Source organism: Zootermopsis nevadensis, unplaced genomic scaffold (assembly GCF_977971745.1).
Source record: "Zootermopsis nevadensis isolate Lab colony 2312 unplaced genomic scaffold, Znev_1.0 Znev_ptg000031l, whole genome shotgun sequence".
Taxonomy (NCBI): domain Eukaryota; kingdom Metazoa; phylum Arthropoda; class Insecta; order Blattodea; family Termopsidae; genus Zootermopsis; species Zootermopsis nevadensis.
The window spans coordinates 6,254,977-6,278,952 of NW_028259163.1; the positions used below are offsets into that span (position 1 = coordinate 6,254,977).

General features: G+C 39.6%; 3 protein-coding genes across 5 annotated transcripts in view; 1 reads left to right on the top strand and 2 right to left on the bottom strand.

Annotated features, from left to right (window-relative positions):
• LOC147872029 (vesicle-fusing ATPase 1-like) overlaps positions 1-1,459 on the bottom strand; it is a 4,039-nt gene extending 2,580 nt beyond the window's left edge. Inside the window, exon 1 of the mRNA XM_087359220.1 lies at positions 391-1,459. Coding sequence (XP_087215346.1) covers positions 391-692 — 302 coding nt within the window. The 5' untranslated portion in view covers positions 693-1,459. The remainder of the gene's footprint in view (positions 1-390) is intronic.
• Positions 1-2,755, top strand: part of LOC110832525 (vesicle-fusing ATPase 1) — a 24,634-nt gene extending 21,879 nt beyond the window's left edge. Inside the window, exon 4 of the mRNA XM_087359224.1 lies at positions 2,666-2,755. Coding sequence (XP_087215350.1) covers positions 2,666-2,674 — 9 coding nt within the window. The 3' untranslated portion in view covers positions 2,675-2,755. The remainder of the gene's footprint in view (positions 1-2,665) is intronic.
• Positions 2,756-7,948: 5,193 nt separating this feature from the next.
• LOC110837962 (vesicle-fusing ATPase 1) overlaps positions 7,949-23,976 on the bottom strand; it is a 29,119-nt gene continuing 13,091 nt past the window's right edge. Inside the window, exons 7-15 of one of the 3 annotated variants that reach the window (XM_087359201.1) lie at positions 19,621-19,820; positions 17,825-18,049; positions 17,610-17,720; positions 16,711-16,899; positions 14,227-14,517; positions 11,062-11,231; positions 9,664-9,822; positions 9,401-9,551; positions 7,949-8,806 (exon numbers count right to left, since the gene is read on the bottom strand). In XM_087359201.1, the coding sequence (XP_087215327.1) occupies positions 9,416-9,551; positions 9,664-9,822; positions 11,062-11,231; positions 14,227-14,517; positions 16,711-16,899; positions 17,610-17,720; positions 17,825-18,049; positions 19,621-19,820 (1,481 nt within the window). In that variant the 3' untranslated portion in view covers positions 7,949-8,806; positions 9,401-9,415. Of the gene's footprint in view, positions 9,552-9,663; positions 9,823-11,061; positions 11,232-14,226; positions 14,518-16,710; positions 16,900-17,609; positions 17,721-17,824; positions 18,050-19,620; positions 19,821-23,976 lie in introns of all 3 variants that reach the window. The other 2 variants (XM_087359200.1, XM_087359199.1) reach the window with 2 other exon arrangements.

The window sequence follows — 23,976 nt, forward strand, 5'->3', positions numbered from 1 at the left end:
GATTTTTTTATACTGACACTAACATGGTGTATCCTAGCCTTTTGGATGGTCTGAATTTGGAAACAGAAACATAATAATCTGCGATAGTCAGAGTGAATTCAACAGTGATAAAGGCGAAAAGTCTTCAGGTTGAGAAACCATTAAATAGTGAGGACAATGAAACAGATATTTTGAGTGATGGAAAATAAAGTTACTAATCAATCTGCTATTGAAATGACCACACTTGCAGAAAGGAAGGGAGAAAAAATTTATAATTGAGTATGTTGCAAATTTCTTACTGACAGGCCATTTAAATACTGCCAGTGTGATCTTAGGGGGCATTTAAATGCCGACATGAAGAATTAAATATATCGATGTATATTCGCTACTTACATTAGCACTAAAACTTACCTGCTGCTGCTTGTACAAAGAATTAATAGTTTCCGTCCATTTGGGGGTTCTCTTTTCAACAGATCGAGGAGTGTCTGCAGCATAAGGTTAGAATAACGTGGACCAAGTGGACCGTAATCAAGTGGACCATAATCAAGAAGACCTTCAATGTCGTCCACCAATATACAGCTCAACTGCGAGCGGTAAGCTTCATCAAATACCTGAATGCAAAACAGAACTGGGCTAAGAACTGAAACAACTGTAGGCCAAATTACTTTATGAATTATCTTCATTATTAATGTATAGAGAATGCCTAGTACCATTAGAGAATGACAACCACGAAATATTAGCGCAAAATTTCATAGAGACCTCACAAAAGAAGATTTATGGAACACTATATGATAAGGTAGATGGAAGCTCAAATACTCACCAAATTGACATGCATTATTTAAATAAAGGAGTTCGGTAACAATCTTTGACAGTATTAACAATGGTGTCTTACAGCAAGCTGTCTAGATGTAGTAGCCCAGGGCATATTTTCTTATGGCTCCAATCTGCTACAAATTCACATTCAGTTTAAAATCTGCATGAACATTTTCATATGTGGTGAACCTCATGTCTTAAAAACCTCTTACTTATCACAACTCAACACCTTCTTTATAAATCTCCATCTTATTCAGCCTAGAAGTACCAACTCAGGCTCTACATATTCTAGAATGCACACCAAGACCTACTTGCAAACTTGATCCCATGTTAAAAGCAGATCCAACCTCTTGGATGAAATTAAAGTAATTAATTGCTGGTGTTAATATTTCCTGTGATCAGACACATGTAACTGGCACGTCTCGCTTCCCATCATTCTCCTATGGGGGCGAAGATCTAGTTTTAAACCCTCAATTTCTGTCACTTTGTATGACATGTGACTCAGTCTAAATAGTGAATTTTAAACATCTAGAATACTGGTCCAAAAAGCTCCACAGATGACCCCATTACTCAACATCCCTTTCTTGAGCAAGAAGATGAGTTATATTTATACGAACATCAGCTAATTGAATATAAAAAACCAACATAAACAAGGATTTTTGTGATAAAAACTTGACAAATTTCAACATACGCAGCTCACTGAAAGATTTCAGTTTTAAAAATATTAATCAATGTCAATCAATTTTATCATTTCACTATTCTTACTGTGATTTCGACATTCACACAATTCTGTCAGTCAATAGAATCCTTCGATAAGTCCACCTGAAGGTGGTTCATCCTGGATCAAAACATGTAGTGGAGTAAACCAATGAGTGGGTAAAACCAAATAAAAAAAAAATTCATGGACAGATTCTTGTGTCATTTCACTTCTATTCTTCTGTTAACCATCGTCATGGCCGCAGATACCTTCTCAGCTATAAAGTGAGTAGGTAGTAAGTGGAGGTCTACATGTTGGTGTGACTTTACAGTTAATCCTTCAGAAAAGTTGTCAAATTGGAAAGAAAGCCTGGGCAAAAGGCACATAAAACATGGAGAGATGCTTAAACAATTTATTACATACACAAAATGAAGGTGAGGACAGTACAGAAAACAACAAAGTCCCAGAAAACTCGCAGAAACGGATGTCAGATTTGGAAAGAAATGAAAAATTACAAATCACCAGGATATGACGATGGATCTGTTGACATAATCGCAGCAATGGGATCAATTGGGTCATGCTGGCTATACTGAGTCTTATTGTGAGAAAAATTTGGGTTTAAAAAAGAATATCAGAAGACGGGTACAAAGTAATCGCTGTTTATAATTACAAGAAAAGAGACAAGTGTGGAAACTACACAGGACTTACAATGTTGTGCCAGAAACTAAAAATTTATTAAAGGACACTAATAAACACAATGACAATGGAAATAAAATTAGAACTGGCAGAAATAAATGCATTTAGAAAACAAGGACAAATACAAACCACATTTCTGGGATAAGACAGCTGACTGAGAAGAAACAGAAACATTTGATAACACAAGAATGGAAGATCTTTTGAAGAAAGTAAAGAATACATTTGAAATGACTATAACTGTATTAAGGCAAGAATGATTATCATAGGTTGATACCATATACAGAAAACACACTTCGCATACTGAGACAAAAGAGAATACATACATTTAAACTTTGATTACTATTAATAAACACAACAGAAATTTAAAAGAAAGAAATGCACTGATTTTAAATGTCCTCTACTCCCTTGCCCCTTCCCCCGAACCAAAAGAAAGAAAAAATAAAACAGCACCTACCTTTCTTATAAGCAAACATTTTTCAGATTCAGTGAAGCCAACCATTTCTTCTGGTGTACAAACTTTCACAAAAGGAAAGTCTGAGTTTTTTGCGAGTTGCGCAGCAAGAGCTGTCTTTCCAGCGTTTGCTGGGCCTTCAAGAAGAACAGAAACTAAACCTGACGTTTCTGTAGCCCTGGCCTGCTGTATGAACAACATTCCCTCTTCTAGGATCCTGCTTACAGGAGTACCCCAGTTAATTATTCCATGAGCAAGGAAATGTTCTAGCACTTCACCACTTCTTCCAAAGGCCTAGTAGAAAAGAAATCAGTATTATCACCACACAAAAGTATTACGATTCAGATTGATTTGAGTTGCTTTATAATTTCTTCATATTCTTTACAGAAACATGTGGCTTCTTCAGAACACACACCTTAGAAGAAACCAATAAGGAATATGTAACAGTTTCACAAATAAATTCTTAACCTATTTTCCTTCCTTATGGGTAAAAAAGTAAGCTTATGTGATCAGAACACTTTGTGTCCCCCCATTCAACTTTTCAATCAAGTAACTGATTTTCACAGAAAATGGTGTTCCACTACAGACCAGCAAATCCTTACATATTTTATTTCCTGTAGTCAGTAACAACACGGCAGATGCACAAACCTGTGACGTGGAGGCAACACCATAATGTCTGTACAGGCATACCTCAGAGATATTGTTCCGCAATAAAGCGAGTCACACAAATGTTTTGGTTTCCCAGTGCATATAAAAGTTATGTTTACACGATACTGTAGTCTATTAAGTGTGCAATAGCATTATATCTAAAAAACAATGCGAGAACATTTTGAGAATTACCAAAATGTGACACAGAGCCACGAAGTGAGTACGTGCTGTTGGGAAAATGGTGCCGATAGACTTGCTAGACGCAGGGTTGCAACAAAACCAATTTGTAAAAAACGCAATATCTGTGAAGCGCAATAAATCAAGGTATGCCTGTACCTAGAATTGGCAGCTGAGGCTTGAACCTATCACATGTAGTCACTTGGAAAGTATTAGATGTTGGAGGTTGGTTTGGTGGAACACAGCAAGAGAACATTAAACACGTAGTGGTGCCAAATATAGTATTATAAAACCGTGTTATTCGATAAATGTGAATTTCTTTGTTCAATATATTTTCACACAAATATCAGACACTGTATATTAATCTGCAAGCTTGGTTATGCAAATCCACACCTTTTATTCTCCACCACAAAACAAGGTTACAACAATACGGAAGGAATAGATGGAAATTTGCAATTTGGCTGCCATTGCTTCCACAACATGCCTTCTGAATAAACTACACAGAGCTCATACTGAATGTCAACCTACGCTCTGGGTGATCACTCACAAAGAGCAGAACTTGACTCAGCTGCCATGTAAAGTGAAAAACACTATAGTACCAAGTAGGATTTGAAGTCGTCACAGCAGTAAGTACAAAAATTGCTGTCTTCTGGGTTATAGCACCATATAGTCTTGTAGAAGTTTAAAAAATGTTTCACTGCTGCCTCCATCATCATGGTAATAACACATCACCCTCATCTCACTGATGATGGAAGCAGCAAAGATGTCTGAAACATTGGTAAACTTCTACAAGACTATATGGTACTGTAACCCAGAAGACAACTGTCTTCATACTTTCATACAACTTAACATGGGTCCAGAAATAATGTAGAATAATAAATCTTTGAAAAGTATACAGTTTTTGTTAAGGTAAAGTTTTGTTGAATATTAAACATTTGTAACTGTGTAAACCTTTTCGTTAGCTCCAGTTTGCAATAACTAACAGATCACCTAAGCCAAAATATTAAAATTTTGTATGAAGATAAATTATAAACAATTACACAAATTTTGTATAAAGTGTTAATAATTCAACAATTACAAACACAAAGTCACATTGCAAAACTTTGAGCTTATATCCAACAAATTTTACCCAGGATCTGTACATACGCAATTTTACCAAAAACAAAAATACTATTACTGCTAACAAGAATAAAAAAAGTGACAGTGGAACTACGGTTCCGGAGAATTTGACGTAAATACGTCTATACGGAAAGGAAGTTTATATATTGGCTTTATTCTAAATATTTCCTTTATACATGCTTTACATTTGAGATAAGTTTGATTAAGACATTGCTTATTTAACTTGAATTAGTTACGCTTAAGATGGGTCTGTGGTAGCTGAATGTAATGTAAAGTAATGTAATGTAAGGTAATGTAATGTAAGGTAAGGTAATGTAATGTAATGTAAGGTAATGTAATGTAAGGTAATGTAATGTAATATAATGTAAGGTAAGGTAATATAAGGTAACTTTGTAGGTAACCATTGTTGTTTATTTGTTGATAAACAGATGACGTTTCCAAGGTAACATAACAATGAAGTTACACTATTTCGTAACACTTTTTTGCCGAATGACACTGACCCTAAAATATTGACGTATTTACGTCAAAACATACTTTAATCTATCCAAACATCCTCTCAGCCATCCGTCCTATACCCCACAATCATGAACTACCTGTACCTAACCCTCGTATCTCCTGCACACCTGAAGAATGCTCACCATCACCACCGTCAGATGACGCCATTACAAGATCATCGGCATCTGAAGATAAAGAGTTTGTGCCAGAAACGTTGTCTTCTACATCTCACAGAGTAACTCAAAGTAAACTGAATGATCCAGCGAGAGATTTAGACTCGCCTAAGTATAAGGCAGAGTTGCTAGGATCGCGACTTAGGCAATGGAATGTACTTGAAGAAAATGTTAAAATATCCTGTTATCGCGTTCGTCAGATTCCTTTACAAAATATTTTTTCCATGCAAGATGATCTCGTATTTTGTGATGACGTAGTTGGTCTCATGGATGCCCTGCATATAGAACATAACCTAAATAGATTCCTCAAAAGTCAGCTTGGAAGCAGTATTATTGCACAATGGCAATAAATTACCCAGTATTCCTATAGCTCATGCGGTTCATATGAAAGAGACATACGATAGCATTAAACAATTAACAGGGTGAATTATGACAAATATAAGTGGTGTATATGTGCAGATTTAAAAGTGGTGGCTGTCACACTAGGCCTTCAGCAGGATTACACAAAATATTGCTGCTTCCTGTGTGAGTGGGACAGTAAAAGTAAAGTAAAGTTTGTCCCACTATACGCCATGTAGGCGTTTGGGGGGAGTGGAGGTATAGCTCCTCTCTTCCTTGACCTCGGCACTAGATGGGGGTGAGTGGTCAGCATCACGCCCCGGCCGGCTTTACCCCCGGGAAAGGACCCCGGTACCCATTGTAGCAGAGGCTGGGTGGGCCCCAGAGCCGGTCTGGACGCAGAGGCTAGAGGAAAAATCCTCGTGAGTGGGACAGTCGTGCAAGGAATATACATTATGAAACTAAACAGTGGCCCCTTCGACAGAACTTGGAACCAGATACTAAAAATATGATCAATATAGGACCTCTAGCCCAATCGGCCCATTGGTTATTTTAGGCCCTTTAGGCAACTTAAGCCCACCCAGGACTTGGAAACAAACAGCACAAAATATCAATATGCAAACATGTAAACTATCCTAAACCAACCTAACCATTTAACCTAACCTAACGTACATTTACAAAACTGGCCTTTGGGTTATTTCGGCCCTTTTGGTTATATAGCCCCACTAGGCAAGTTAGGTCCTCTGGACACTTTAGGCCCTGTGTGCGATTTAGGGCCCAATGGGACATTTAGGCCTTCTGGGAAATTTAGGCCCTTTTGGCCATTTCAGCCAGTTAGTTCCTCCGTGCCATTTAGGCCGTTTTGACCATTTAGGAACTGTGGACATTTTAGGACCTCTAGCCCATTTTGGCCCTCTGGACAATTTTGGCCCTTTTTACCATGTATGCCCATTTGACGATTCAGATCCTTTTGACCATATAGGCCCTTTGGAATATTTAGGTCCATTGCGCCACTTAGGCCCTTTTTGTCATTTAGCCCATTTCAGTCAGTTATGCCCTCTGGGGTACTTAGGCCCTTTTTACATTTTATACCCTCTGGCCCATTTTGTTCCTGTAACTTCGGTTTACTATGGTAACCAGTTAAAGCGGCTGATTACTTTATGTTATTGTGAATGTGGGCATTCGTACGTGTGAGCATTTATGACAGTGGGCTTTCTTCTGTGAGCAATTTTTGTGTGTGGTTTTGTAATGGAACCATTAAATACAAATAGACAATAAAAAATCCCAACATAATAATATTGGTATAAGCCAATATATATGTAATATGATTCTTCCGCGAATATTTAACATGTCACATTTATCTTGTGGGATGAAGACAGACACTATATTCCTCCAGAATAGTATCATCTTTACAGTTGTGAGAACCTTAAATTTCACATAACATTTATCTGACACATTGGGAGCTTTTAGTATGTTAAGGAAAGGGTCGTGTAATTGAAAACATGGAATGAAAGGGTTCCATTAATTAGGATATTTGAAAACTACTAGGTCCACCCCTTTTCAGTTATCTCTTGTGCCTTGCCAGTATCAAATCCAAACACTGAAATCACTACCAGTTGCAAGTTGTACCTACATTTAAGTGTATGCTACAAAGCAACTGTGAGTAATATTACTGAATATATGATAAAATATAATATTCTAATGGATTGTTCTCACATTCATTCTCCAGTATTAATTTCAAAATTTCACTGTGCATGGACTTACTAAATGACTTACTTTTGTGGATCTGAAATGACAAAATATGCACAGTTAAACCACATGTAATATTGTATGTGTAAGACTTTCCTGTCCTAATTTCTAGCTTAAGGCAAACTACATTTTGCCAGTTTTGGAGCCATAATAAATATTCTGAGCAGTGAAAGTAAATTTGTCAGTTGTCTGCTTCTTCTTCTTATTTTTAATATCAGTTCTGCACCACATGAACATAAATCAGTACTGTTATTTGTGATCCATATGTTACATTTTCATTTAATAAACTGGTAGCACGTTAATAAAATCATTCTATATATAGGGGTATGGTAAATAAAGTGGTAACATACATCACTGTGTAAACTGTTGTAATGCAGTAATGATAAAACAAATGACTAGCTAATAAATTCTACAGAACAGCCCAAGGATACGCGCTACTACCATTCTGTCCCGTGTCTGGTGACATCTAAACATTTAATAGTGGATATGGCAAAACTGACAAAACAATGACCGACGATAACTTAACTGGATCATTTCAAATTCAACTGTACTTCTCCAATGCAACTATGATGGGGTATATAAAAGAGTAAGGTCAAATCAAAGTCAACAAAATTATTCAATTTAAAAACGTAATTTAATTCTCAAGATGAAACACGTGCATAATGAGAAGCGCAGTGGGAGGCCATCCATCATTACAGACGACCTTGTGGAGCTTGTGCGGGAACGCATTATGGATAATCGTCGCTTCACAATTACGGAACTCAGCAGTCATTTCCCGCAGATTTCCCGCTCCTTGTTGCACGAAATTGTCACGGAGCACCTGTTGTTCAGGAAATTGTGCGCCAGGTGGGTGCCGAAGCAACTGACACCAGAACACAAAACAAAGCGCATGGAGTCAGCATTGACATTTCTGCAGCGGTACCATGATGACGGCGACGAGTTTCTGGACCGGATCATCACAGGTGATTAAACGTGGATTGCACACATTACCCCAGAAACCAAGCAGCAGTCAATGCATTGGTGTCACAGTGGATCTCCCTGTAAGACGAAATTCAAGCAGACGTTGTCGGCGTGGAAAGTGATGTGCACGGTGTTCTGGGACAGATGGGGCGTTCTCCACGTCGACTTCCTGACCAGAGGTGAGACGGTGAATGCTGAGCGTTACTGCGAAACACTGCAGAATTTGCGACGGGCCATTCAGAACAAGCGGCGCGGGATGCTTAGTGCCGGTATTGTCTTCCTGCGCGATAACGCTAGGCCGCACACGGCTCGACGGACAGCAAGTCTCCTGCAGGAGTTAAGCTGGGAGGTGTTTAATCATTCACCCTACAGCCCGGACCTCACTCCCAGTGATTTCCATCTTTTCCTACACCTCAAGAAATTCCTGTCCGGTCAGCGTCAGCGTTTTGAGAATGACAGAGAGGCGGCGATGGTTGTCACACAGTGGTTCCAATCCCAGGCGGCAGACTTCTACGACACAGGTATTCAAAAGTTGGTCCCACGGTATGACAAATGTCTCAATTCCGGTGGCGAATATGTTGAAAAATAGCTGGACACCTGCTGTATCTGTTGCAATAAATATTTCCATGAAATTGTGTTTTGTTTCTGTAAACGGCCCCAGGGAAACTTACTTTGTGGACAAGCCTCGTACATGGCGCAATAACCCAGAAGACAGCAATCATCATAAATAACATCATCTATGATGGGGGTTACGTGAAAGTGCATTTTTCCTACTACAGCTACAGTGACAAAAACTCTTTTAACATTTCATAAAAATTTCCACACTATGAAAACTGAAACATTTACATTTATGGTTCTCACATTTGCCTACAGCAAAAGTTTGCATAGCGATTTATCTCCACATTACCCCCATCATGACTTTTACATCAATAACATATTTTTATTTAACTATACATCAACAACGATATAGAATTGAATGGAATATTTACTTATATCTGGAATTATTCTCCTTTTTTAATCAATGCTGATTTTCCTAACAGTTCTATCTCCCTCACAACGGATACTGAAGAAAGTAACTGAACACAAATACAACTTTCTACTTACCCATGAAATGTGTGTTTACTGTATTGAGCAGCGCATTTCCAAACCTCCTTTCTCTTCAAGTTCAGAAAGGAATTCCATAACTCTGCACGGCTCCTCTATCCCACAAGCCGTGTCAATCAAATTGAGCAATGTCTTGATGCCAATGAACACTCTAAAAAAAGTATTCAGTATGTTCTAAACAAATTAATAATTTTATTTAGCATCAATCTAACTTTGAATTTGGCTTAATATTGTGTTTTGGTTAACTTTTCACTTTACCATACCTGTGCCCAAGAATCTTCTGAGATAACGCTGACAAATCCTTCTTGGTGAAAACATCTGATTCTTCAAGAACAGCCATTACTTGATCTGGTTGTGACAGGTTTGGAACATGAAGAACATCTGTAAATGCTGACAAAATCTTCAAATCTTCTAACATTTCCCTAAACATATTAGCAGATAAATTAGCTTAACAATGCTGGCAACACACCAAAAACTGCAATAATCCTGCAAGTACAATTCAATACAACAGCCTAAGTATCAAACCGGAAGTGATGTAAGCCTATGAGATGGTGTCATAATTCCAGTCATTCATAATCTTGTCTACAAGTGGCTTTTCTCTGCCTTCAATAACTATAGTGATTTATTCCAGATGTCTATTAAGCAAAGACATCAATGCGTCTGCCTAATTTGAAGAAAAATATGAATTTATGTTAATGCTTTTTCTGAGTCCCTTCATGAATTCTGATGTAAAAATTCCAACTGAACACTAGACTTCACTGCAGTAGAATACCATAACTTAAATGAAGATTATGTCTGAGAGTTTGAATTTTGATATCTGGATATTTTTTTCTGTTAATTATTATTTTGTATTCACACAAATACTAATTAAAACAGAGTACCTGCATATTAATCAACTATATGCTTCAAAATTTTATTAATTTCATTGTGGGTTACATTTGTTATTTCAGTTGGATGGAGCCAGGGTAGCTCAGTCAGTTTAGTGACAGTCTATGTACTGGACAACCAGGATTCAATCCCCAACAAGGGCAGAGGATTTTCCTGTAGGCTCTGCATCCAGACTATCTCTGGGGCCCACCCAACCTCCTGTCCAAAGGGTACCGGGATTCCCTTCCCCGGGGGTTAAAGCATGGCCAGGGCGTAAAGCTGCTGCTTGAAGGCATCAAGACAAATTGTCATTGATGCACAAACCATTGTATTTTCGTTATATTGAACCACACGACCTTGAAACACTGTACTTCCCACATGACTGCACACAAGTTATTTCCTTGATTTTTTTATACTGACATTGTATCAACCAGTACATAACATGGTGTATCCTAGCCTTTTGGATGGTCTGAATTTGGAAACAGAAACATAATAATCTGCGATAGTCAGAGTGAATTCAACAGTGATAAAGGCGAAAAGTCTTGAGGTTGAGAAACCATTAAATAGTGAGGACAATGAAACAGATATTTTGAGTGATGGAAAATAAAGTTACTAAGCAATCTGCTATTGAAATGACCACACTTGCAGAAAGGAAGGGAGAAAAAATTTATAATTGAGTATGTTGCAAATTTCTTACTGACAGGCCATTTAAATACTGCCAGTGTGATCTTAGGGGGCATTTAAATACCGACTTGAAGAATTAAATATATCGATGTATATTCACTAAAACTTACCTCCTGCTGCTTGTACAAAAAATTAATAGTTTCTGTCCTTTCGGGGGTTTCTTTCTCAAAAGAACGCAGAGTGTCTGCAGCATAAGGTTAGAATTATGAGGACCAAGAAGACAATCAATGTCGTCCACCAATATACAGCTCATCTGCGAGCGGTAAGCCTCATCAAATACCTGAATGCAAAACAGAACTGGGCTTTAGAACTGAAACAACTGTAGGCCAAATTACTTTATGAATTATCTTCATTATTAATGTATAGAGAATGCCTAGTACCATTAGAGAATGACAACCACGAAATATTAGCGCAAAATTTCATAGAGACCTCACAAAAAAGTGATAGTGGAACCACGGTTCCGGAGAATTTGACGTAAATACGTCTTTATGGAAAGGAAGTTTATATATTAGCTTTATTCTAAATATTTCCTTTATACATGCTTTACAATTGCGTAAAGTTTGATTAAGACATTGCTTATTTAACTTGAACTAGTTACGCTTAAAATGGGTCTGTGGTAGATGAATGTAATATAATGTAACGTTTCCTAGGTAACAACAATGTGGAGTAAAAACGACGTTCCCTAGGTAACAATTTTTATCGGATCTTACACATTTTCCTATCACTTTTCGTTACACTTTTTTGCGGAATGACCCTTCCGTATAGACGTATTTACGTCAGAAATAAAAAAATGACAGTGGAATCACGGTTCCGGAGAATTTGACGTTTCGTAGGTAACAATAATGACGAGTAAATTGATGACGTTTCCTAGATAACAATAATACAGATTAAAGATGACGTTCCCTGTTCATTATCATCTAATCTTACAGATTTTCTGTAACGTTTTGAGATGTAACGTTTCCTTGGTACGAACAATGCTGAATAAACAGATGACGTTTCCTAGGTAACAACAATGCTGAGTAAACACGACGTTCCCTAGTTAACCATTGTTATCGGATCTTTTTCGTTACTTTTTTGACGAATGACCCTTCTTTATAGACGTATTTACGTCAACACTATGGAATACTATATGATAAGGAAGATGGAAGCTCAAATACTCACCAAATTGACATGCATTATTTAAATAAAGGAGTTGGGTAACAATCTTTGACAGTATTAACAATGGTGTCTTACAGCAAGCTGTCTAGATGTAGTAGCCCAGGGCATATTTTCTCATGGCTCCAATCTGCTACAAATTCACATTCAGTTTAAAATCTGCATGAACATTTTCATATGTGGTGAACCTCATGTCTTAAAAACCTCTTACTTATCACAACTCAACTCCTTCTTTATAAATCTCCATCTTATTCAGCCTAGAAGTACCAACTCAGGCTCTACATATTCTAGAATGCACACCAAGACCTACTTGCAAACTTGATCCCATGTTAAAAGCAGATCCAACCTCTTGGATGAAATTAAAGTAATTAATTGCTGGTGTTAATATTTCCTGTGATCAGACACATGTAACTGGCACGTCTCGCTTCCCATCATTCTCCTATGGGGGCGAAGATCTAGTTTTAAACCCTCAATTTCTGTCACTTTGTATGACATGTGACTCAGTCTAAATAGTGAATTTTAAACATCTAGAATACCGGTCCAAAAAGCTCCACAGATGACCCCATTACTCAACATCCCTTTCTTGAGCAAGAAGATGAGTTATATTTATACATACATCAGCTAATTAAATATAAAAACCAACATAAACAAGGAATATTATGATAAAAACTTAATCAATGCCAATCAATTTTATCATTTCACTATTCTTATTGTGATTTTGACATTCACACAATTCTGTCAGTCAATAAAATCCTTAGATAAGTCCACCTGAAGATGGTTCATCCTGGATCAAAACATGTAGGAGTAAACCAATGAGTGGGTAAAACCAAATAAAAACAGTTTCATGGACAGATTTTTGTGTCATTTCACTTCTATTCCTCTGTTAACCATCGTCATGGCCGCAGATACCTTCTCAGCTATAAAGTGAGTAGGTATTTTTTTCCTTGCTGGTCTTCAAGTTGGTGTGACTTTACAGTTAATCTTTCAGAAAAGTTGTCAAATTGGAAAGAAACTCCGGGCAAAAGGCACATGAAACATGGAAAGATGCATAAACAATTTATTTATTTTTGTAGTGTTCTGTCTGCCGACAGGTCCATATGGACAGGATCCTGCCATCCTTTTCTCGGACTGGCACCTGTTCATATACGTTCTTGGCAGATGATCCAGAAGTGGTTTGCCATTGCCTTCTTCTGTGTGTGAATGGAGTAATTGTTGGGATGCCACGGAGAAACCGGGGAAGCCCCCGGAGGAAAAATCTGTGTTGCCTAGACCACGGCCTTGCCCAACACAAGTTATAAATTCGGGCACCGCCGGGAATCGAACCCGAGACTCCAGGATTACAAGGCCAGCGTTCTAACCGCTAGATCACCGTGGCACAAAACAATTTATTAAATACACAAAATGAAGGTGAGGACAGTTCAGAAAACAACAAAGTCCAGAAAACTCGCAGAAACGGATGTCAGATTTGGAAAGAAATGAAAAATTACAAATCACCAGGATATGATGATGGATCTGTTGACATTATCACAGCAGTGGGATCAATTGGGACATGCTGGCTATACTGAGTCTTATCGTGAGAAAAATTTGGGTTTAAAAAAGAATATCAGAAGACGGGTACAAAGTAATCGCTGTATATATTTAGAAGAAAAGAGACAAGTGTGGAAACTACACAGGACTTACAATGTTGTGCCATACATTAAAAATATATTAAAGGACACTAATAAACACAATGACAATGGAAATAAAATTAGACCTGGCAGAAATAAATGCATTTAGAAAACAAGGACAAATACAAACCACATTTCTGGGATAAGACAGCTGACTGAGAAGAAACAGAAACATTTGATAACACAAGAATGGAAGATCTTTTGAAGAAAATAAAAAATACATTTGAAAAGACTATAACTGTATTAAGACAAGCATGGTCATCATAGGTAGAGTCCATATATTGAAAAAAAACTTCACTTACTGAGACAAAAGAGAATATTTACATTTAAACTTTGATTACTATTAATAAACACAACAGAAATTTAAAAGAAAGAAATGCACTGATTTTAAATGTCCTCTACTCCCTCCCCCTTCGCCCGAACCAAAAGAAACAAAAATAAAACAGCACCTACCTTTCTTATTTGCAAGCATTTTTCAGATTCAGTGAAGCCAACCATTTCTTCTGGTGTACAAACTTTCACAAAAGGAAAGTCAGAGTTTTTTGCGAGTTGCGCAGCAAGAGCTGTCTTTCCAGAATTTGGTGGGCCTTCAAGAAGAACGGAAACTAAAACCGTTTTGTGTGAAGCCCTGGCCCGCTTTATGAACAACATTCCTTTGTCTAGGATACTGCTTACAGGAGTACCCCAGTTAATAATTCCACTATCAAGGAAATGTTCCAGCACTTCACCACTTGTTCCAAAGGCCTAGAAAAAAAATATCAGTATTTATCAACACACAAAAGTATTACGATTCAAATTGATTTGAGTTGCTTTATAATTTCTTCCTATTCTTTACAGAAACATGTGGCTTCTTCAGAACACACACCTTAGAAGAAACCAATAAGGAGTATGTAACAGTTTCACAAATAAATTCTTAACCTATTTTCCTTCCTTATGGGTAAAAGAGTAAGCTTATGTGATCAGAACACTTTGTGTCCCCCCATTCAACTTTTCAAAAAAGTAATTGATTTTCACAGAAAATGGTGTGCCACTACAGACCAGCAAATCCTTATATATTTTATTTCCTGTAGTCGGTAACTACACAGCGGATGCACAAACCTGTGACGTGGAGGCAACACCATAATGTCTGTACAGGCATACCTCGGAGATATTGCTCTGAAATAAAGCGAGTCACACAAATGTTTCGGTTTCCCAATGCATATAAAAGTTATGTTTGCACGATACTGTAGTCTATTAAGTGTGCAATAGCATTATGTCTAAAAAACAATGCGAGAACATTTTGAGAATTACCAAAATGTGACACAGAGCCACGAAGTGAGTACGTGCTGTTGGAAAATGGTGCCGATAGACTTGCTAGATGCAGGGTTGCAACAAATTTGTAATAAATCAAGGTATGCCTGTACCTAGAATTGGCAGCCGAGACTTGAACCTATCACATGTAGTCACTTGGAAAGTATTAGATGTTGGAGGTTGGTTTGGTGGAACAAAGCAAGAGAACATTAAACACGTAGTGGTGCCAAATATAGTATTATAAAACCGTGTTATTCGATAAATGTGAATTTCTTTGTTCGTTATATTTTCACACAAATATCAGACACTGTATATTAATCTGCAAGCTTGGTTATGCAAATCCACACCTTTTATTCTCCACCAGAAAACAAGGTTACAACAATACGGAAGGAATAGATGGAAATTTGCAATTTGGCTGCCATTGCTTCCACAACATGCCTTCTGAATAAACTACACAGAGCTCATACTGAATGTCAACCTACGCTCTGGCTGATCACTCACAAAGAGCAGAACTTGACTCAGCTGCCACGTAAAGTGAAAAACACTATAGTACCAAGTAGGATTTCAAGTCCTCACAGCAGTAAGTACAAAGATTGCTGTCTTCTGGGTTATAGCACCATATAGTCTTGTAGAAGTTTACCAATGTTTCAGACATCATTGCTGCCTCCATCATCATGGTAATAACACATCACCCTCATCTCACTGATGATGGAAGCAGCAAAGATGTCTGAAACATTGGTAAACTTCTACAAGACTATATGGTGCTATAACCCAGAAGACAACTGTCTTCACACTTTCATACAACATAACATAGGGTCCTGAAATAATGTACAGTAATATATATTTGTAACTGTGTAAACCTTTTTCTTAGCTTCCAATTTGCAATAGCTAACGGATCACCTAAGCCAAAAATATTAAAATTTTGTATGAAGATAAATTATGAACAATTGCTTGTAGCGCGCATGGATGGGACAAGAGATGTGCACCGGATACTGGTTGGGAAACCTGAAGGGAAGAGACCGCTGGGGAGACCTAGACGTAGATGGGAGGATAATATCAGGCGAGATCTATGGGAGGTAGGAGTTGAAGGAGACGGGATTTTGTTGGACCAGGACAGGGTCCGGTGGAGGGCTTTGGTTAATTCGGTGATGAACCTTCGGGTTTGGTAAGCCATCTACTTAGTTAGTTATAAGATATTTAAAATTGCAAGCAATAAAATAATTTTGACTTGAATAGGTTACAATTCTGTGACCACATACAAGCGAAGAGCATGATAACCTATGAACTACATCAGATTTCACTGTTGGTTTACAAAATCTCAGTACCAAAACAAAACATAAAAACACAAGATTTTTAGCAGTGGCTGATTGTGGTCAAGAAGCCAGGTCGTGTGGAATGCTATAATACTAACCCCCTCCCCCCAACTAACATGATGCAATGGTATTTTAACAGCAGCAACAACAACAATAATAATACATTGTTGTGTTTGTAGTAAAGCATTTCTTTTATATTCTTTTAATTTTTTTGGTCTGCTAGTGTACTAGTAACCAGACCAGAGCATTCAACAATTATTTGTAGAACTAAAAGTCTATAAAAGATCTGTCAAAAACACTGTTAGATTTTTCAGAGCAATAACATTTAACTTACGGGTTTGATGTAATTTTCGAGAGCATAAAGAAAGTCTGATCGATTCACCATCAGCTTCTCCCAGGCTTCAGGATCAACTTCCACTTTGCTATCAACCTTGATGAGACGCTTCAGTGCCATGGACAATGCAGCACGCACCAAACTTTCCAACTCAGCTCCAGTAAAGTTCTTTGTTAGAGCTGCCAATTCCTACAACATTACATACCAATTAAAGTCCAGTAGTCACTTACCCATATCAAAAGTCTCAAAAACCTGCCCAACAGTACCTGCACCTCAGTACTCAGAGATAAAAAACGAATGTACACTGCACTGAAATGGAAGCAGGTACTGAACTACACACTATCCTTTTAGTATAATTCTTCATCTTTCCGGGAGGTCAAGGCCACATTTTGGCTCATACATGCTGTACCAAAACAGCCAAGCAGATTACTTCACTTTAACCTCGGACGAAGGATAAATGCATCAGAAAGCGGACTGTGTTCTGTAGTTGACACAACTCAAATTGTGTATCCATGATTAGTAATAAGGTGATGTCTGGAAAAGACATGAGGTGTCTTGCAACAACACGGTCACCCATGCTGGACAGTGTCCGAAGATAATGCAGAACATAGTATAAGATGTAAGAGGAACCCTCAAAAGTTTGTTCCCAGAGGAAGTTCATAATTAGACCTATCTCACTCAACTGTACACAACATTGCACGTGTCTATAAGCATTTTTCATGTGAGAATTTATGATGGGTTTATTCTGTGCATAATTTTCATGTGGGCTTTTGTCATGGAACCAATTTATATATGATCTCAATATTTCATCAAGCTGTCCAATAACATGGGTCCTCAGAATCCACATATAACAATTGATGAAATTTTCCAACAAGCAACATAAAATCATTCTAACTCACCTTGATGTCAACGTCTGGACTGATTTTGTTGTGCTCCTTCATCCTACTTGTATGGATATTAAGAATTTGGAATCGTCCTTGTTCATTTGGTAATCCAATTTTCATTTGTACCTATAAAAGACCAGTTAATATAAATTATGAAACACAACATTAAAAAATTCCAATTAATGATCCTTCAGATTGTCATTTAACTGTAAAAGGTTATAAAACCTTACCTCAAATCTTCCTGGTCGAAGCAAAGCCTCATCAATCAAGTCTCTGCGATTAGTCATTCCAATGATTAGAATGTTATTGAGTTGTTTAACACCATCCATTTTGGCAAGTAACTGAGTTACAACTGTGTCATGCACTCCGGTAGTACCAGCCACTGAGCTTCGAGACTTACAAATTGCATCAATTTCATCAAATATGATAACATGAAGGCCACTGTTAGGGCCAAGCTGAAAATAATAACAACAGAACAAATTAGGATATAAATCATTCTTACTTAAATTTTTTACTCCATGACATTTAAAATTACTTAATATCCTTAATTCAACATGTAAATGTATCACAATTTCTAAACACATCCAAACAGCCTCCTGTTCTGTATTAAACTTCCGTTTCCATGGATGGTCTGCGACCACTTGAAAGAATAAGGTTTCAATGGTAAGAAAGTATTAAGCTTGTTTCATAAGAAAAGAAAATTAAATTATGAGAAATGGATTGAAAAAGATAAGGACAGTGTATAATAATAGATTTCTCTGATGACGTAAATGAACCTGTAGATTTAAAATTTGTTTGCAGTTTATTTAACAATAATGCCATTAGCTCACTTTATGTAATAAGAAATGATACAGCATTCAATAAATAATATATTGGAAAGGACATGGTAGGAAGCAGTCATGGCCTAATTTAAGAACCTATTCTGGCCTCTGCCTAGACAGACAGAGGAAAACCACACAAACTTCAGCCAGGATAGCTGATATATGGGACAAGACTTGAAGCCCCTGAGACCTCCCAAATACAAAGCACAAATGCCAACCACTCAGCCGTATCAGCTGGATTGACTGTATACAGTCATTGTAAAAACACTGTAATGGAGTAGTTATATTCAGAAATGAAGGTATGGAATAAGATTAATAGGAAAAAAAATAAAGGTCACTAGTGTGAGCACCTGATTTAGTATGCAATAAAAGACTGATATTTTCAAGTAAGAATATCTAATGGTCATTGTGTAGAACTGCACAGCAACAAAAGTTGAAGCTATTAAACATTCACCCCATAAAGAATGCCAACAATAAAAGTACTGTATAGCAAATAAATTAACATCATTTTCTTCCTGCTATCCGTATCGAATAAAGTGACCTTACAACATTACCATACGTAAGAGATATAAGGTTATAACTGCATTACAAGTAACTAGTTTATTACATGGCAACTGAAAAGTATACCTGACTTAATGAGAAACATCTTTCTGTAACTTACTGGAAGCACAGAAAAATGTTTGTGAAAATTAAAAATACTGAAAATTTTATCATAAATAAGAGCAACCTACATTTGGGAGTGTATAGCACGTTTGCACGTTTATAATTTACATGCCAAATTTTACACATTGATTTTCAAAGTAATTTACAATTACCTCACAAGATTACATGTGTGGTTAAATTCCCATTCAACATTTTACAAATGGGATGTCACATGACATATCAGAACAATGCTTCTCACAGTTTTTAATTATAAACACATATTATATGATATACAATGTGTAACATGGTTCCACTAACGTTCATTACTACAAAATGTTGTTTTACGTAGACACATTTATAACATTCTGCAATTCACAGAAATAGGGATTTATTGTACTGTACTTTATTTCTAATCCACTGTCTGTTTTAGGAAAATTCGCGGTTTCTTAAAAATCAGCAAAGTAACGCTGTTATTATGCCATTGTACTTTGACTACTTTATGAAGTCTTTGTTATATTATCTACAAAAGTTTATATTTATAAAATGTAAAATGCAGTTCTCACCCTTTTTTCCTCTTCCTCTGCGTCTGCAAAAAGCCGCCGAACATTAGCCTCAGATTCACCAACATACTTATCCAAAATCTCAGGTCCATTAACTATTTTAGGTTCACGACCATTCCACATGGTCCCAATTTTACGAGCGATTAGAGTCTTCCCTGTTCCCGGTGGCCCATAGAGCAGAATTCCTTTTACATGCTTACAACCTAAAACATGCACAAAACTAGAAACATAATATGAACTGAACAGTCGTAAATGATCCATTAAGTAAATTCCTTGTGTGAATATGAAAGTGACGAGTAGCAAATGGTCCAAGATTTAAATCCATTGTCTCCAAATATGAACGAGAAGTAATGCAACGCTAACATGTGGCCACAATGTTAGGTCTGTGTGATAGATTCAAGGAAAACTGAACATCAATGTGTGATTAAATTTCTCAAAAAATTGGAATGTTTGAGGACATTTGACTATATATCCAACACTTACGGGAAATACACACCCGCATAACAACACCAAATAAAATTCTGAAAGTCAACTGCAAATGACACAAGACTGGTGTCAATTCTTTAGGGTTGCACAATTTTCTGATTGAAGGATAAACCACCAATGACAGAAGCGAGTTAGGTTACGTGTTGCATCTGTAGAGAAGGGGAAGTCTGAACGCGGATGTAACAGAGTCCCAGAATTCTAAAGCAGAGGGAGTAGTTGGGAAGAACCAAGAGAGAACAGTCTTGCTTAGCAGAAACATAGGAACATATCTATGCCTTGGAAGACAATATTAACATTTAGGAATTGATTGTTAGTGTATAGAATCCCTATATAAGATATTATGTGATAATATAACTGTTTTGGTTAAAACATTTTGGATCAACTTTGTTAATAAATCTAGTGTCAAATCCTGATTTTTATTAGATGAAACGATTTCACTCTTATTGTTATCCGAAATTCCATCAATCAATCAGTGTTTGTCACGCCCCAGATTCTAGCAATCAAATCAGCAGCTGAAGATCTGTCAGCACACATATTAAGCAAGATTTGAGGTTCTCACAGCGGTTAATCTGAAGACATCTGTCTTCTGGGTTGTTGCACCATATACTCTGGTATAAGTTCACCGACGTTTCAGAGGTCCTGGTGATGGAGGTAAACTTCTAACAGACTACATGGCACAACAACCGAGAAGACGGCCATCTTCAGCACATACATTATATCCTAAATTAAAAAATAAAATATTTCAACTTGTGCTGTCTACAAGGAAGAAGAGTTAATCTTCGGGACAAAAAGTTGCTTCTACAATAAAGATAAGTGTGAAGATTTCTGTCTTCTGGGTTATTGCGCTGTGTAGTCTGGTCGATGTTAACCAACGTTTCAGAGGTCATACTGCCTCCGTCATCAGGGCGATGAATATGCCAATAGGCCAACCAACCCAACCAACCAAAAAGCTAACTGAGGGCGGAGGTCTGCGCAAGCGCAAGCCTCGTCCCTACCTAGGTGACACCATTCCTGCACTCAAGGCGCATTGCTGGAAATGGTAAACGGTCTTAATGTAAAAAACGGAAACTGGGTTACGCCGTGGCTGGAGCCTCGACCATTCAAACTGGGATCTGTTGCTGCTGATGGGAGGTTATCCCGTCAGGCAAGTTGTCCAAAGGAATTTGGTTGGTTGGATCTCTGGGGTTTGAACCCAGAGAGGGAGGGGCCGTTTCGGCTGAAGGCGTCTGCGGCATGGGGGGTAGATCACTTCAGCTGATGGCCTCCATGATCGGAGGGGTGGCGGGCCGTGCCCCTATTAAGTTATACCCTGGCATTCGCCTTACAACTGAGGAAAAGCACGGAAAACCTCAGTCAGGGTAGCCGAGTAGTCTAACCACTCGTTGTGCCGACTTGGCCGTCTTTTGGGGACGGCCTCGGCTGGCCTGCTGAACATCGGTCGCCCTTGGTTGCCCTTGGGCGACCTCTGGCAGCCCTCGTTCGGCACGAGTGCCTCCCGAGTTGCCGGACTAAGGGGTTCCCCACACCAGCTAACCTCGAGTCAAATCTCTCAGTCAGTGCTCTGGTGTGGTCGGCAAAGAAAGGGACCCCCAGATCCTCATGTATTTGCCTGTTACTAACGTACCAGGGCGCGTTAGCAACAATGCGAAGACACTTGGATTGCAGAACTTGCAGCTTCCGGACGTGGGTGCGGGCAGTTGACCTCCAGATCGGGCATGCGTAATCCATCATGGGACGGATGAGCTGCTTATAGAGCAGCACACCGTTCCTGATGGACAGGCCACTTCTCCTATTGATGAGCGGGCCTAGCACACCTAATCGTTGCGCCGCCTTCTTTCCCACCTGGTTGACGTGCGCCGACCAGGTAAGCCCGGCGTCAAGGGTGACCCCCAGATACCGCGCTGTTTTGACCCATTCGATCGGCTGTCCGAGAAACTGCACCGCTCTGGGCTGTTGGATGCGTCTTCTCGCCGAAACGAAGAGAACCGCGGTGCTCTTCGAGACGTTGATAGCAATCCTCCAGGCCCTGAGCCAGAGCTCAAGTCTACTGAGGTAGGTCTCCAGATACCTGACGAGAAGCGTTGGGCTACGGGACGTGACTACTAGAGCCGTGTCGTCCGCGTACTCAGCTAACTCGACGTGTCGGGACGGAGTGGGTATGTCGTTGACATACAGGCTGAAGAGCACTATGCCAATAGGCCAACCACCAACCAACCAACCAAAAAGCTAACCGAGGGCGGAGGCCTGCGCAAGCGCAAGCATCGTCCCTACCTAGGTGACACCATTCCTGCACTCAAGGCGCATTGCTGGAAATGGTAAACGGTCTTAATATAAAAAAAAAAAAACGAAAATTTTGCTGACGCTAACAGGGTTACGCCGTGGCTGGAGCCTCGACCATTCAAACTGGGATCTGTTGCTGCTGATGGGAGGTTATCCCGTCAGGCAAGTTGTCCAAAGGAATTTGGTTGGTTGGATCTCTGGGGTTTGAACCCAGAGAGGGGGGGGCCGTTTCGGCTGAAGGCCTCTGCGGCGTGGGGGGAAGATCATTTCAGCTGATGGCCTCCACGATCGGGGGGGGAGGGTGGCGGGCCGTGCCCCTATTAAGTTATACCCTGGCATTCGCCTCACAACTGAGGAAAAGCACAGAAAACCTCAGTCAGGGTAGCCGAGTAGTCTAATCACTCGTTGTGCCGACTTGGCCGTCGTTTGGGGACGGCCTCGGCTGGCCTGCTGGACATCGGTCGCCCTCGGTTGCCCTTGGGCGACCTCTGGCAGCCCTCGTTCGGCACGAGTGCCTCCCGAGTTGCCGAACTAAGGGGTTCCCCACACCAGCTAACCTCGAGTCAAATCTCTCAGTCAGTGCTCTGGTGTGGTCGGCAAAGAAAGGGACCCCGAGATCGAACTTCATCCTGATAACTTTAACAGGGAAGATGGACTTCACCTGAGCCGGTCCTGGAAGCCTCTGATCCACACACTCCGAGGACTCCGAGAACGAGCAAGAGTGCGCCGCCAGAAACAACCAGACCACTAACTCGGCCCCTTTCAGGGCCTTTATCCATACAACTACACTCACCTTTCTCTCTCTACTTTCTCTCCCTCTCCCACCCTCGCCCACGTGCTACCATTGGTCCACTCCCATACCTGCTCCCATTGGCTCGGGGCAGGCTACACCTTTCACTTCCCTGCCTATAAAATCCAACTCCTCACACCCTATTGGCATAGCCCGCACCCACGTCCGGAAGCTGCAAGTTCTGCAATCCAAGTGTCTCCGCATTGTTACTAACGCGCCCTGGTACGTTAGTAACAGGCAAATACATGAGGATCTGGGGGTCCCTTTCTTTGCCGACCACACCAGAGCACTGACTGAGAGATTTGACTCGAGGTTAGCTGGTGTGGGGAACCCCTTAGTTCGGCAACTCGGGAGGCACTCGTGCCGAACGAGGGCTGCCAGAGGTCGCCCAAGGGCAACCGAGGGCGACCGATGTCCAGCAGGCCAGCCGAGGCCGTCCCCAAACGACGGCCAAGTCGGCACAACGAGTGGTTAGACTACTCGGCTACCCTGACTGAGGTTTTCCGTGCTTTTCCTCAGTTGTAAGGCGAATGCCAGGGTATAACTTAATAGGGGCACGGCCCGCCACCCTCCCCCCCCGATCGTGGAGGCCATCAGCTGAAATGATCTTCCCCCCACGCCGCAGAGGCCTTCAGCCGAAACGGCCCCTCCCTCTCTGGGTCAAACCCCAGAGATCCAACCAACCAAATTCCTTTGGACAACTTGCCTGACGGGATAACCTCCCATCAGCAGCAACAGATCCCAGTTTGAATGGTCGAGGCTCCAGCCACGGCGTAACCCTGTTAGCGTCAGCAAAATTTTCG